The sequence below is a fragment of the Sinocyclocheilus anshuiensis genome, unplaced genomic scaffold, assembly GCF_001515605.1.
Source record: "Sinocyclocheilus anshuiensis isolate Anshui unplaced genomic scaffold, SAMN03320099.WGS_v1.1 scaffold140, whole genome shotgun sequence".
Classification (NCBI taxonomy): domain Eukaryota; kingdom Metazoa; phylum Chordata; class Actinopteri; order Cypriniformes; family Cyprinidae; genus Sinocyclocheilus; species Sinocyclocheilus anshuiensis.
The window spans coordinates 994,073-1,010,592 of record NW_015554147.1 but is presented as its reverse complement, the minus strand read 5'-3'; the positions used below and the strand labels follow the sequence as shown (position 1 = coordinate 1,010,592).

Below are 16,520 nucleotides of genomic sequence, written 5' to 3'. Positions count from 1 at the left end.
AGACAGACAGACAGACAGATAGATAGATAGATAGATAGAGAACTTACTGACCCCAAATTTTCAGGTATAGTATTTTATCTAGTCAATAGTCATCCAGCTCCTCTGCTTGAATATTGAAAGCCTTGTTGTATAAATATAATACTTGAAATAACATCTGTGTAAATAAGATATTTTTCAGAATCCGCGCATGAAACGGACAATTAACTGAAACAGTAAATGTGGAAATACAGCCAGAGAAAATAGTCTATGGCGGTCTATGCTGCTCATGCTGTTTGTGAGCACAAGAGGGCACAATCCAGTCAAAAATAACCGCCAGCTCCTTCACGACATCTGGATCCCAGCACGATACACTACAAGGTATGTACTTTGTGGTGATAATCGTCAAGGTAAAGGATTGGAGCATAATATCACACCACAGACCCTTTTTACGTGTCCTTTTTTGCATTCGCATGTAGCCGTTAGCATCTAGCTAATTCATTGCCTTTAAATTAGGCTAGTTTATGCTGAAAAACCACTTCAACAGCTTTAGACTTGTATTCTTTGGCACAATTGTACAACTGAAAATGCAGAGAGAAATAATTGCGAAGGAAGTTGTGAGTAATATGAGCATTTACACTTTTAGCATTCTTGTTTCAACCTGAAATTGGACAGCATCGAATATGCACCACAATAATTATTTCCAGTACACATTTAGGGTGGAATAGTATGCAAACTTCTTAGAGGACCAAAAGACATTCTTCACAGTCTGTTCTCCATATATATATATATTTCAGCCAGATACAGATTTTACAGTCTTTTGCCCCCTTTCTATCTGCTAGTGAGGGCCAAACTTTTCCACCAAATCAGCTTTATAGTGGGAAAAATCTGCTCGGTTGCTTTGAAGCACAGTCTGAAATTATATTTAAAAAAAGAGAGTGTTCTTATGGGAGCAAAGGTGCTCCTTCATTCTCTACTATAGCCTTTGTGGATTTAGTAGGAATTTTCATTTGATTTAACTCTGTATGATGTAAGTTACTGTACTCTGACAGGACCTGAGGGTCTGCATGTTTTTAAAATGTCATTTTGGAGTCTACTTCTCTCTTATATTCACTGAATAATAGTAAACTTATTAGATTTTTTTCGTAATAGTAATTTGTTTGAGTGAACTTAATAGGAATTTATTTGTAATTGATATTTATAATACTATTTCTATTTATAATTATATATTTATGTGGTGTTTGTTTTTAACATGTTGTTATGTGGTTGCCAGCGTGTTTTGGCTGGTTGCTATGTGTTTGCTTGTTGTCCCTAGATACAGTATATGACTTGGATCCCTCATATGGGTATTTGTTTTTTATGATCCAGCAGGCAACAATTGATCACTTTTTTTATGTCATTCATTCAAAATGCTGCATGATTTTATGTATCATTCATGTCTGTAGCACAAACGTTGTGAAACAAGTTACACTACGGTTCAAAAGTTTCAGGGCAGCAATAGTATGAACAAAATGCTTAGAATTAGCAAGGATGCATTAAAAGTGGCCGTAGAGACTTGTTACAGATTTCAATTTCAAATAAATACTGTTCTTTTAAACTTTATATTTCTATTGATATTGTTGATATTGATAATAACAAAAAAAAATTTCTTGAGCAGCAAATTGATTTCTAAATGATCACGTGACACTGAAAACTGGAGTAATGGAGTTTTCAATGGAGTGTATTACACTAAAAAACAGCTATTTTAAATTATAATAATATTTCACAATATTACAATGTTTTTACTGTATTTTTAAGTGAATAAATGCAGCCCTGATGAGGAAAAGATACTTTAAAAACATTTTAAAATATTCCAATCCAAATTTTTAAACTGTAGTGAACATGCTGAAGTTTACACTTAGGTTTAGGGGTTTGTTCAAATCATTAACCTTAAGTATGAGCTAAAGCATATAGTGCCAATTGCCAGCACACCACTATAGTGTATAATAATATCAATCTGTCACTTGAAACAGTTCCACACATAAATATGTGTTCATGTAAATGCATATAACATTAATGTTAAGTGTGGCTTTTGCTATAAACATACTGTGACATGACTGTTCATCATTTAGGCTAGTTATACAACCCTTTTCAAGGTTCAAGGACTTAAATTGGTTATATAGTCTGTTTCGGTCTTTAAAGGGGTCATATGATGCGATTTCAATTTTTGCAAAGACTAAAGTCTCAAATCCAAAGAGATATACAGTATGTTAAGGGGCGTAACATTTCCGTCACACGCTTGAGGTATTCGGCCAATCACAACGCACTGGATAGCTGGCCAATCACAGCACACCTCGCTTTTCAGACCGATGAGCTTTGTAAAAATCGACGCGTTTCAGAAAGGCGGGGCATAGAGGAGAGTACAGTATGTACAGTATGTGGAAAACAATGTGTTTTTTGAAACTTAAACCACATAAACACATTTCATTACACCAAATACACAAAATAATGTTGTTTTTAGCAACATCATGTGACCCCTTTAAAACATGTATTCGGCATGATTCCTTCAGGCTAAAGCCCCTATACTGGATTTTATGGTCAGGAAAAAGGGGATCGAAAGGTCATTGCCAGAAACCTGTTATTACGAAAAAAGTGAGCCGCTCTCGGAATTCGCTCTGAACCGGCAAACACTTTTGATCCAACTTCAGTCAGTTCCGCAGTCGTTCGGTCAGGACAGTCCTGTACAATAACCGCCAATCCACTCCGACCGGAGAACGTCTGTTCAGAAGTCAAAGATGGATGGTAATGCACTGATCAACTGCTGATCTCATTATGTGACAGTCCAGCGTGTGTGAAAAGTTGACAGAACATAAACCATTTTGCTTTTATGGGACTGGATCTCGAACAGAGGATGAGGTCAATATATTTATGCGCTGGATGCTGAGATACGCAGAACCAGTCCAGCTGACAGTGTGTCTTAAGAATGTCGAACAGAAGGCCAGAAAAACAGCCTGTAACATCTCAGCGCTGGAACCTCAAAACCGCAGCTTAACCGACGACAAATATGTCAAAATTGTGTGTGAACTGGCTGTGTGTGTGTGTGTGTGTGTGTTTGGGTGGATTGTATGTGTTTCAGTGGCTGTAATTCATCTTGTTTTGTGGCCTCTGCACCTGTTGGTCTTTCTGTGGCTGCGACTCTAATTGAAAAGGGTGGGCCATACCCGGGGGACCGCTAGGGGGGAATGGAATGTGCGCTTAAGCGCTCTGGGATATGAGTTGTCACAACACTTTACATGCACACACACACACACACACACACACATACACACACACACACACACACACACACACACACACGGCGAAGAAAGAAAGCAGGAGAGGGGGAGTGTATGAGAAGTGTGAAGATAGAGATCATTTGTGCAAAGCAACGGCTGAACAAAAGCGTTTCATCCCTCCACGCCGCACGACCTTTCACTCATTTATTATTAAACTAGAGAAACAAAGCAAATAAAAAAGGCTTCATTCATTCTGCTCAGATGCCAGATGTGAATACAGTCTAATTTGACACAGTGGGACTGTTAGAAAGCCAATGAGGCAGATAGCACAGTCATGTGGTGCAACCAATGTGCAGAAACATAAAACAGGAAATTTTGATAAAACTTTACTATCCCATGAGGCCACGGGAGAATCTACGTCAGAATTACATGCACACATCCTATACTGAACATGCTTTTTTATCAGATGCAAAGTAATTACTTATTTAATATAAGAGTCTTATATTAGAAATAAATATCATTAGAATACCATTTTTATGACAAGGCGAGGTTAGATAAGGTTGTAAAAATGTAATTTGATAAAAACAATATTTATGAATGAATAATTCATGATATTTGTGTAAAAACCCTTTTCATCTTGACAAATACATTTAAAAACATTTGTACACTTATATTTATTATTACTTTTTACTTGATGGCTACACCACATGACATTTTTTAGAGTCATTAAACTGACTTTTTTGGGATGTAGTGGAATAACTTTGAAATCATATGAAACCAACATGAATAGAAAAGGATTAATATTTTGGACATGAGTGGTGCTTAAACTCACCTCAGTGATCCTAGGATGTTGTTTTAGAGCACTTAGGTTGCCATGGTGTTCTGGATGGTTGCTAGGGTGTTTTGTGTGGTTACAAGTCCGCAGTCCCCAACAGGTCTGTTCAATAGTGTTTTTGGGATTGTATTTTTGGCAGTATTTTTGCCTAAGAAAACAACACTAAAAGGGCTGTTTTAATTCAGAGTTGTAACTCAATTTTGAGTCAACATAAGATCATTTCCTTCCTAAGGCCTTGGTCTTTGATGGCACTTTGAGATATGGACCAATCCGATGGAGTGTCTGCTGCTTAGATAAATGAGAAACTCTGAGGAAAAGTAAAATCATTCATTTTTATGATAGAGTGCTCTGTGAGATCTACTCAAGGATGAGATCTCCATGAATAGTTTTCCAAATGTTTGGTGCACCGTATGCCCATATGCTCACAGCTTAGTCTTGTGTTAGATGCTATTAGATTTTGAGCAGAATAATTTGGCTGTTTGTAAAAGAATCATGTTGGAGTCTAGTTTTATTGAGGTCATAAAAGACAAGAGCCTCCTGCCAAATTATAATAAGTTATTACTGGTATACTATTAAGAGCAGATGTGTTAATTTAATATGTGCGTTGGACAGGCTAAAAGTCTTATCACTTGTTGCAAAGGATTCTGGGATATAGGGGAAGGACTGATGCACGACTGATGCACAATATAGGCTGCTGCAGATGGATATGCAGCAGAGTTCTATATGCAAATGACTCAACGTCTTCATCATCCCCAAAAAAAGAGCAATAGAGCATTGATAGCAAGGAGATCCACAGCAATAAAGTAAAACCACAGACTGCAACACACTATAAAATCCCATCTGAACATGTTACAAGCTATAGACACCAGGAGAAGCAAACAACTTGATTAATACACTATAGGCTATAGCAGATACATACAGACAGTACACACACACACACACACACACACACACACACATGGTGAACAACATGTTTTTCTTTACGACATAAATTAATAATAAATTTAAAATAAATATAAATATATATAAATATTTAAATGGTGGTTGTTGTAATGTTGTAATGCTTAATTATAAAAATTAATTTGAAATAAACCAGGATTATTTGTAATAAGACTATTTACAAAAATTTGAAATTTTCTTACGTTTTGTCTTAAAACCATAAGAAAACACAAGAACACTGGTAAGATGAATTTGTGGGAAGAATACAAAATATTCATAACTTTTTTTCTTAAGTTAGAAGGAGAACATGGCCGTTAAGAAGATTTTTTTCTTAAGAATGTTTCGTGAATCCCGCCCCAGCTGCCTGAAGAAGAAGAAAAGCCGCGCGGGTTATTGTGACGTCACAGAAAGAATTCATAGAACTTATAAGGTCATGAAATTCTCGTGCATTTTGTGAGTTTAGCAGCAGTGGTGAGTGAAATTGACCAGTTATTTTAAGCGATTGTTATCGATTTTGACAACAATGTATCAGCAAACTTCTCGAGTTCGTCCGTTGACGGATAGTCAGGTGTGAGATCTCAGCACCCCCCCAAAACCCAGCAGCAACACAGAGGAACAACACCCTCATGAGACCACTGTTGATGCTGGTGAGGGAAACGGCCAGGGGAGTAAGGTGATAGAGAAAGTGAAGAAGAAAAAGAAGTGGTGGAGGTTGACTTCTTTCTTTGGAGCTCTGAAGAAACATCTGAAGGGCAGCTGGAACTCAGTTCAGGGTGAAGTAGAGCTGCAGCAAGAGCAAGAGCAGAGTGAGCGAGTGAAGCCTCAGAGCGAATGTAAAGCCAGATGCAGTGATGGTAAATGACATGATCATCTCATAACAATATGTTGCACAGTTTACTAAAGCTCTGTACGGTACATCAAAAAGTCATAATTTATACCTAGATATCCATTTCTAGTAAATTAATCTAGAGGATAGATTATAATAGCTTTCTTATTTAGTGTTCAATACCCTTTTCCTAGCTTTTCAATGTTTCCTCAGTATAGATAAGTTAAATCAGGGGAATTAAAAAAAAAAAAAAAAATCCACATAAGCACAATAATAAATAAACTTGAAGACTGATTAAGGTCAAGATCTTTAATCCAGGATATGTTAAAAATACTTATAAATATTATTATTATATAAATTATATAAATATATATGTTAATTGGAAATATTTCATGTGTTCTTTACTTATTAAAATAATATTGCTAAATCTACAGCTTTAATAATTACATGAGATTGTATATAAAATAAATTTGAATAATAAAAATGTTTGAACTTTCGTATCAACTGCAGTTGTTTTATCTTTTAACAGACTACACTGTCAGCCACAAGCACCGGGGTGATCAGCTAGGTGAAGGTGGATCTGGTGCTGAGGCGAGACGTTTGGAGGATGACCCTGAAGTAAGTAAAAAATGAATGAAAGCTTATCGAGCTAGCAAATTAATTTTGCCCTGTCTTATCTTCATCATTTGCTTTTATCATTCTATTGTTAGCAAGGCCTCTCAGTGTATCTTTTTGTCCTGGTTGGATTTAAATTAAATCAGACTTTACAAAACGTAACATGTCTATTTAGAATTTATGACAGGAATGATGAGGCCTCTAACTTGTTCATTTTCTTGATCAGGTGTCTGTGAAACATCTCAACAAGACCGATGAAGACGTGGAAGGTTTATACATTGTAAGTAGGATGCACTTCTTAGGATGTTCTCCTGTTTTTAAAAAAAAAAGAAAAAAAAGTCTCTTATTAACAATAATCACAGACAGCTATTTCTTTCAGTAGAGTAACTTGTCCAAGATTGGACTAAATCCTCATTTTGGAAAACAACTTTCATCTTACCATTGTAAAAACCCTCTCTTTTAGCTTGGATATCCACACCGTCTTCCAGAGGAGATCGCCCTCAACATCCTGGCGAATAGAGGCCCGGATAGCCATGCATGCGATCTCAGCACACCCCCAAAACACAGCCCCAACACGGAGGAACAACATCCTCATCCGCGCGACGAGACCGCTGTTGATGCTGGTGAAGGAAACGGCCAGGAGAGTAAGGTGGAGGAGAAAGGGAAGACGAAAAAGAAGTGGTGGAGGGTGGCCTCTTTCTTTAAAAATCATTAGAGCAGCTCGAACCCAGTTCAGGGTGAAGTAGAGCTGCAGCAAGAGCAGGTGCAGGAGCAACAGGAGCAGCAGAGAGAGGAAGCGAAGCCCCAGAAAGAACGGAAAGCCAGATGCAGTGATGGTAAATGACATGACCATGTCGGAGGAATCTCAGAAAGTCTTCATTCATACCTAGGAAAATCATTAATTAATGAATTGACTAATTGATTATTAGGGGACCTGTCCTCTAGAATGATTTTAAAGGAATTATTTTTGAAAATCATTCTAGTTTTAAAGGATAGATTATAATAGCTTTTAAGCATCTTGTTTGGTCTCTAATGCACTTTGCCTAATTTTTAAGGTTTCCTCAATGACGAATTGATCAAATGTGTTAAATCAGGGGAATTTTAAATCAACAATCCACATCAACACATACAAATCAACTTGAAAATGGATTAAGGTCATGATCAGGTCTTTAATCCAGGAAATGTTCATTTTTTTTTATATGCACTTAGTTTAGGGGTGACAAATAATAACATGGACATATTCAATGTAGTCTCTACTGATTTAAATATTATCACTAAACCTACATCTATCATTTAAGATTGTATATAAAATAAAATTGAATAATAGCTATAACAAATGTTTAAAACTTTATATCAACTGCAGCTGTTTTATCTTTTAACAGACTTCATCTTCAGCCACTACCAGCTGGGTGATCTGCTAGGCAAAGATGGATTTGGTGTTGTGTACGAGGCGAGACGTTTGGAGGATGACCTTAAAGTAAGTGAAAAATGAATGAAAACCTATCTAGCTAGCGAAGTGATTTTGCCCTGTCTTATCTTTATACTTTTGTGATGTCATGCGATTGTTTGCAAGGCCTCTCAGTGTTATCTTTTTGTCCTGGTTGGATTTAAATTCAATTAAACTTTACAAAACTTGTCTGTTTAGATTTAATGACAGGAATGATGTGGCCTCTTCACGAGTTAATTGTTGTTTGTTTTCTTGATCAGGTGGCGGTCAAATATGTCGATAAGACCAAACACTCCAAGGAAGGTTTATGCATTGTAAGTAAGATGCACTCCTCTCACTAACTAGTAGGGAAACTGTACTAAGTCCTTATTTGGAAAACAACTTCTATCTTACAATCATAATAACGGTCTTTCTTTTAGCCTGGGTATCGGCAACTTCTTCCAATGGAGATCGCCCTCACAATCCTGGCAAATAAAGGCCCCAGAGCGCCAGAGATCATCCAGCTGCTGGACTGGAAGGACTACGATGACCATTTCGTCATGATCCTCGAATGTCCCTCTCCTTGCGAGACTTTGGAAGACTTTGTGAGGCGTCAGGGTGGAAGTCTCAACGAGAGCTTAGCACGGCAAGTCATGAGGCAGGCGGCTCAGGCTGCGAACGTATGCTGCCAGCGCCAAGTGTTCCACCGTGACATTAAACTGAACAACCTTCTCATCAACAACGAGACACGTGAAGTCAAATTAATTGACTTTGGGTGTGGGGACATTCTGAGGACAACTGTCTACATGTCATACTGTGGTATGTACTGTGTCTCAAAGCTGCAGTTTGGCACTGTAACTCTAGTGACGATTACATTATGACTTGACCAGGCGTGAGTAGCAACAAGAAGCATCCGATATATATAGAATTACGACTGTTACAGTCATGGATGTCGTCACTGTTGTGAATCGAACTTGCACATCTAACAAAATCTTTTTCTTCCAGGCACAGCAATATACTCCCCTCCTGAGTTTCACATAAAGGGGAAGTATCATGACAAGCCTGCGACGGTTTGGTCACTGGGGGTTCTGTTATTCAGAATAGTGGCCGGATATTTTCCAGATTTCTTAGATCTGCACATGCTCAAACTGCACCTCTGTTTCAAAACTGGCCTGTCAAAAGGTAAGATTATCTTTAACAAGGAGTTCAGTTATCATTTTAAACATACAAACAGGGACAAGTGGCTATATGAAAGATGGCCGTTAGAAACTGCATTAAGTTTTCTTGATTTCTGATGCCTGAACTCAGATCGTACAGCTAATATGATCAGTAAGTTAAAGCAGGTGTAAAGGTTAAGGTCATAATCAGATGTCCCCCTCGTCTTTCTGCACAGAATGCTGCAGATTGCTCCGCGCTCTCCTGCAAGAAAAGCCGAAGAAGCGAATTCAACTGGAGGAAATCCTTTCCCACAAGTGGTTTACAGTTCTAAACCTAAGATCACCTTAAAATAATTTAAGACATATTTCAAATTTGAAGTTTTCTTGCTTTGCTTTTATTATTAGATTTAATAAGTTGTACATTGTACCTTATAAACTGTCATTTTTAGTGTATTTACACATGTATTAATACTGTATTTATTTCTGTTTTGTTTCAGGTCACCACATAACACCACATAAGACAGTCTTTCCTTAGTGCAAATCAGATTTAAAAAAAAACTTTCCAGTCTGGTTTTAAGCCTCTGCATAGCACAGAGTCTGCTTTATTACGGGTCTTTAATGATATTTTGTTAGCGACTGACTCTGGTGACTCTATTATCCTAATTCTGTTAGACTTAACCTCGGCTTTTGATACAGTTGGTCATAAAATTCTTCTGTCTCAACTAGAATATTTTGTGGGCATCCAGGGAACTGTTCTTAGCTGGGTCAAATCATACACTGAACAAAATTATAAACGCAACACTTTGTTTTTGCCCCCATTTTTTCATGAGCTGAACTCAAAGATCTAAGACTTTTTCTATGTACACAAAAGGCCTATTTCTCTCAAATATTGTTCACAAATCTGTCTAAATCTGTGTTAGTGAGCACTTCTCCTTTGCCGAGATAATCCATCCACTTCACAGGTGTGGCATATCAAGATGCTGATTAGACAGCATGATTATTGCACAGGTGTGCCTTAGGCTGGCCAAAAATTCTTATTTCTGAATGAATCAAAAACCGAGGTGCTTTTTTTTTTTTCAGCTATGTCTTCTCTCCAAAATTAAATATTTTCTCTCTGAGAAATCTTTAGATATTGCTATCCATGCACTCATTACATCTCGCTTGGACTACTGCAGCTCTCTTTATTTCGGCATTTCTAAATCTTCCATCGCTCGTCTCCAATTCGTACAAAACGCAGCTGCTAAATTCCTCAAAGGACACCGTAAATTTGATCACGTTACTCCAATTTTGAAATCCCTGCATTGGTTAACTGTGCATTTTAGAATTGAGTTTAAAATTCTTCATGTTTTTAAATCTATAAATAATCTGGCACCGAGCTATCTGTCTGATCAACTCTATCCATACGATCCTACACGAAATCTGAGGTCTGGTGATCAAAGACTTCTCTCTGTCTCCAGATCACGGTTAAAGCATAGAGGGGATAGAGTCTTTGCAGTTGCTGGCCCTAGGCTGTGGAACAGCCTTCCAGCCTATATCAGATTGGCACAGTCTTTAACTGTTTTTAAATCATCCTAGCTCTCCACTATCAGCTCCTCCCAATGTTTCCTGCAATAGTTGCACCAGTATCAGAGGCCCAGTCTGCCATGTCTGTCCTGTGCAATCCCAAACATCCCAGACAATTAGAATATATTATGTATTAATTTATATAATAATTTAACTTAATTTTACAAATTTGCTATGCATTTTATGAAATATTCTGTAATATTCTAGTGCTTTCTGGAACATTCCAGAACATTGTAAGACAAGTCATTAAAGACAAAAATCGTCCAATGTACACTTCTGAAGTTTCAAATAAAATTAAAATTAAATAAAACGTACACAAACCTGTATTTCACTGAAGAAATGCACTAAACCGGCAGGCAGCTCTCTGAAGAGAACACAAAAAGCCCGCCGCGCTCAGTAACTCAAGGGCGTCAGAGAGAGGGGGAGGGGCATTTCTTATTTCTTTTAACTGTCAGCCATTTTTTTTGTTTTTTTTTTGTTAAAGATGAATTATTAGCTGTGTTAAACAAATTAACAATTTCTCACCTTGCAAGCAAAGAATTGTTCTCAACGTTTAAAAATCACTAAACACATGTAATCCTGTTTACCACATCTACCAACTGAGGTAATACAACTTAAAAAAGAAGAACTTGAAAATGCTTATATTTAAACACCACATCTTCTTTTGTGTGTAACGTTACATCTGCCAGCGCCGCCATTTTTTTCAAATAAACGACGGTTGTTTACGGCGACGCAAAGAATTGTGGGTTATCTGTAGGAAGGATACACCTCATGCATCCTCCGAATTGCTGTGAAAGAAAGTCGCATTCGGAGTGTCCTACTTGCTTTTCTGAAATGAGACACCCTCGATGACGTATGCAGCCTTAGAATGCGACCTCCGGAGGGCACAGCCTTCGAAATGAGACACAACTATTCATTTAAAAAAATTAATACTAATGATTCTAGAAAGTGATCCGTATAATTTCTCCATTCTCAAATATTTTGATTGAAATTTAACAAAAATATTAATATAATATTATATTTTTAAATTCTCATTTCTTTTCATGAAAAAAAAAAGATAACATTTTAGACAAAATTAACTGTTGGATTTGTAGCCATTTATTTTGGTATGTCAAACTAACTTAAATTAAATTCAGAGATTTTATTAAGGTATATTGTTATTCATCATTGTGATATTTAAAAAGCCACTAAATAATTCTGTCAGTGAATATAGTTTTTCAAAATGCAAAAAGTATTTAAATGGAAATAATTCTGTTTAATTATAAAATTCTATAATACGTTACCTGTATTTTAGATGTTCACGGATGCAGTGGTCTTACAAATAAATGCAATGTTTGTGTGTGTACGCACTTTCTTTTGATATGTTTTTGTAAGGCAGCATAAATGTGGTTCCAATCTTTACAAAATGATTCACTCATATTACTCACATTGCTTCCTGTTTTTAATAAATTCTTAAACGCCGCAGGCAAAAACGATTTCCATCCTGACCTCTGAACGTCTGTCTTATATCAATGATTTAGTCCCTGTCATGCCCTTCTGATGGACCCACGGATTCCTGCTGCGCAACTTGGAGTATGAAATGTTAACAAGAACTAGTTCTCATTAAAGGATTAGTTCAATGAAAATTATGTCATAATTTACTCACCCTCATATCATTCCAAACCTTGGAACATAAAAAAATATTTTAAAGAATGTACTGGGAAATCTTTTCCATACTTTTCAAGCTTCAAAACGATTGCTGGATTCATTCAGGACTGGAATTATGCATTTGATAATAAATCATGTTTATACTGATTATCTCTTTTTCCGTGGCCCTTGTTTTTAGGCCTCTTGTACCAGCTAATCCCACAGGAGGGTGCATCATCTTCTACAAGTTTTGTTCTACTAGTCTCCCTCTCCTCCCTATCTCTCTCTCTCTCTCTCTCTCCTCTCTCTCTCTCTCTCTATCTCTCCACCCTCTTCATTCAATGTGTAAGGCATCTTTATTTTATTTACTACCCCGAAAAATAATTTTTATTTTATATACACAAAGACACACTGTAAAAAGGTTTTTCGAGGTAGTAAACAAAAAATTCCATATATAGAACCGTATATAGTGTTCTTGTTACTGTAAATAAATGAAACATTTTTAATTGCTGTAATTATCTAAAAATCAAAAATACATTCATACATATTACAATAATGAGAATCTGAGAGGCAAATGTGCTTAATCGTCATGAAAATATTGTCATTGCTCAACAATGCAAAACAATCTTTAGAGTTGGTTTTATTTTCTTCAAAGCAAAATATAGTTTCATATTTTTTTTCCTTTTGATTTTGAGATGAAATATGATCAGGACATGTTCTTTTGAGAATCACCCGTTAACAATGTGCATGAGTGCAACTGTTTCTCACATTTCTGGGTTTCTCAGCAGCAGAAGTAATCATAGTTGGGTAAACTTCTATAGCGGTGAATGGGAGACTACCACACATTTTTTTTTTGCATTCCCATTTGCTCAAATAGCAAAAGAAAAACTCCATGATAGTGTTTTCGTGACTTTCAAAAAAAGGAAAAAAAAAATAGAGAGAGACTGATAACGGCAGCCAGAGAATGATGTCAAATTTACTATCCCTCCCATTGACGCCGCATTAGAAACATCCTCACATTTCTTTTGTAATCTGATGCAAAGGTAATATAAGTATAGTGTTATAAATGTACATACATTTAAAAAAAATTAAAATACAAAAAACTTTGGCGGATTTTCAATGCTGATGTTGATTGTTTTTAATATAAGAAGTTCTATTTATAGCAAATGTAAAAGCCCTTTCACACCAAAAAGTGTAATGAAGGAAGGCTGAAGGAAAAGTAAATTCACGTCTGTACAGTAGAACGCAGGAGAAGAAGGTTCAACACTCTTCAGCAATAAAAAAAACAATGAAGCACAATTTTTAGTTTATCCAAAATCACTTTTGATTATTAGTATGGTTGAACTGGATCAGCAAAGGTCAGCAGCAAAGATATTGGTTAATAAAATGGGATTAGATACATTTGTGTTATCTAACATGTTTAATTATTGCAGGTTTGCGTCATATTCTGAGTTTGCATTTCACTGTTTTAATTCATTTTGATGACTACTAAACAGTTTTTTTGTGAGTGGGAAGAATGAATGCACATTCACATTTAGTCTAGAACTACATTATGTTCACACAGCGCACACAACACCTCTGTACTTTCGATTTCTCCCAATATGGGGACAGGAGACTTGTCAGTCAATAAATGGGAAAACAAAGTAACTGCCGTTACTTTTTTGAAAAATTATTTTTGAAAAATGCCGGGGACGGATGGCATCGGTGTCAAGTCTGTTCTTTCAGATCGCCGCTGCCCCCTGCTTGCGGTGCAGCAGGAAAAGAGGGACAGCCGGCGAGAGAAACATTAGGAGCCCTAGGTACCGACCTCATTAGCAGATAAAAGCAACCTTTCCCCCTGACCCTTGACCTCAGGGGTTGCCATTCCCAATATGGGGACAGGAGACTTGTCAGTCAATAAATGGGAAAACAAAGTAACTGCCGTTACTTTTTTGAAAAATTATTTTTGAAAAAATATTTTCTTGTAAATTAAAAAGTAATGCGTTACTTTACTAGTTACTTGAAAAAAGTAATCGGATTACTTGTAATGCGTTACCCCCAACACTGCTGATGACCGTTGAAACGCATCATCAAAGTCTTATGAAAAGGGTCCATTGCAACATTCGTCTATAAATCAAAAACTAAGCTAAACACACAGACAGAACATTTCATTTTGAATAAGATGTACTCAAGGACCAGAGTGATGAACTCTAGCTGTCTTTCTCATGTCACCGGTTGAAACATACTGAGCATAAACAAATGTGTTAGCATGTATAGGCCGCATAAAAAACAAAACAGTCCAGAGATAGATGTTTAGTGCAACAGATACAGAGAGGGGTCCCAACCTTCTCCGCAGGAGACCTGTTGTCCTCTGTATCGCAGTCACTGTAGCCCATCAGCTATTTGAGACCTTTGACAATCCATCAGATCTCCTAGCCAGCCAATCGTGGGATATTAGCATGAGAAGACGTTAAACACAGCAAGGTGGAGCTCCAGGGGACTGACTGCAATTTCTGCCGCTTTTGTTTTCTGTTCTCGGGACCAGTACCCCTTCGGCTCCGATCCCTCCATGCCGGGGACGGATGGCATCGGTGTCAAGTCTGTTCTTTCAGATCGCCGCTGCCCCCTGCTTGCGGTGCAGCAGGAAAAGAGGGACAGCCGGCGAGAGAAACATTAGGAGCCCTAGGTACCGACCTCATTAGCAGATAAAAGCAACCTTTCCCCCTGACCCTTGACCTCAGGGGTTGCCATGGAGTCTGCCAGTCCTGACTGGCCTGGAGCATGCTGGGATGGGTCCCAGCGGGAACTTAGGGCCGCTACGAAAATGATTGTTACCACAAAACACGTGTGCATGCACAAAAATTGGTATTCATAAGGCTGTCTCCCCGTGGCAGTAATGAGCAGGGTAATGGATGTGTTGTGTTTCTGTTTAGTGAACCGTTCAAAATGTCAAAGTCTTTTGTTGTTTTGGATGAGGTTCGAAGAAATCATCTGGTGCACTTATCATTCATCAGAGTTTTATGGATATCTGATGTATTCAAAATATTCTCTTGAGCTAGGTCAGAATAAAATTACATTATTATTTATCATGAAATGGCAGAGGCAAGAATTTTTATTTGATTGAATATGTATAGATATGATCAAGATTGGATGCACCTGGTCAGCATGAATGAAAATATTATGAGCTGACCTCGTCACTGAGGTCACAGAAGAGATACTTATATAAAGTACTCCTTGGTACTTTAAATTAATTATATATATATATATATACACACACACACACACACACACACACACACACACACACACACACACACACACACACACACATGCACTTAAACTATGAGTTTTTAAAGTTTGCTTGCATTTCCTTTGGTACTTGCCATTCCATGATATTTTCACATATACCAAGGTAAAAAACAAAACAATAATAGTATCATAAAAGAGCACTTATTACAGAAATATACTGTAATATAATATAATAATGTACTTAAGTGTGATCTGAATGTAATTTTTTCAGACATTTAAGTGCATGTTATTCACATTTGAATGAAAATTTGACCCACTTAATAGGGCTTAAGTACATCTTTATATGCAATTTTATGGTTACATAATTTTCAAGTCTACTGACAAATGCACTGAGAAGCATTTGTGGTAAACTAAAATATACTTTAATGTTCTTTCTATTGATATTGTCAAATATATTCGTAATTACACATTTGTAATGATGAAGTTGCAATTTAGTTAATATAAAATATATTAACTTTAAATGTAATATTAAAAAACACACTGCAGGTAAAATTATAATCAAGTACTTTATGTGTTAGTCAGCACATCAAAATAAGTGTACTTCTATAAATTATGACAAAAATGATTAAAACATAATTATTTAAAATGCACTTTAAAATAAAATGTTTAATTTGACATTAATATAAAGTGAACTTTTTCAAAGTGTACTTAAGAAACATATTAATGAAAGTGTACTTTAATGCATTTAATTGGCCTTTTATTTCATATTTATTATTATACATGCAAGTACATATATTTTTTCAAAATATACTTTTCAGATTTGAAATACACTACAAGTGCACATTCAGTGCAACTAAGAACACTTCTTTTTATGCACAAATGCATTTAAGCCATGAGTTTGTAAATGCTGTTAACAAATCTTTTACTTTGAAATACATATTGTGGTGGTACTATGGTACCATGATGGTATCATATGGTAAAAGGTGAGGATTTTGATGTATAGCCTACCAATTGCTAACAATTCCACAGAAACATGCTAGTACCATAGTACTTTGTGGTGCTTTTTTGTCAGCGT

General features: G+C 36.5%; 1 protein-coding gene across 1 annotated transcript; it reads left to right on the top strand.

The window, feature by feature from the left end:
* Positions 1-256: 256 nt before the first annotated feature.
* Positions 257-9,377, top strand: LOC107670571 (serine/threonine-protein kinase pim-2-like). Its single transcript, XM_016463209.1, has 11 exons — positions 257-357; positions 5,605-5,858; positions 6,360-6,448; positions 6,672-6,725; positions 6,909-7,094; positions 7,182-7,281; positions 7,828-7,922; positions 8,153-8,206; positions 8,312-8,690; positions 8,877-9,053; positions 9,265-9,377. Exons 1-11 carry the CDS (start codon positions 257-259, stop codon positions 9,375-9,377), a joined length of 1,602 nt encoding a protein of 533 aa, XP_016318695.1.
* The last annotated feature ends 7,143 nt before the right edge of the window (positions 9,378-16,520 follow it).

What these genes read in the sequence shown, in the direction of transcription:
- LOC107670571 (XM_016463209.1), top strand. Translation starts at nt 257, where the DNA reads ATGCTGCTCATGCTGTTTGTGAGCACAAGAGGGCACAATCCAGTCAAA. An exon ending in CCAGCACGATACACTACAAG is followed by an intron (nt 358 to 5,604) that starts GTATGTACTTTG and finishes CCCAAAACCCAG; the next exon opens with CAGCAACACAGAGGAACAAC. An exon ending in CCAAGGAAGGTTTATGCATT is followed by an intron (nt 8,207 to 8,311) that starts GTAAGTAAGATG and finishes TCTTTCTTTTAG; the next exon opens with CCTGGGTATCGGCAACTTCT.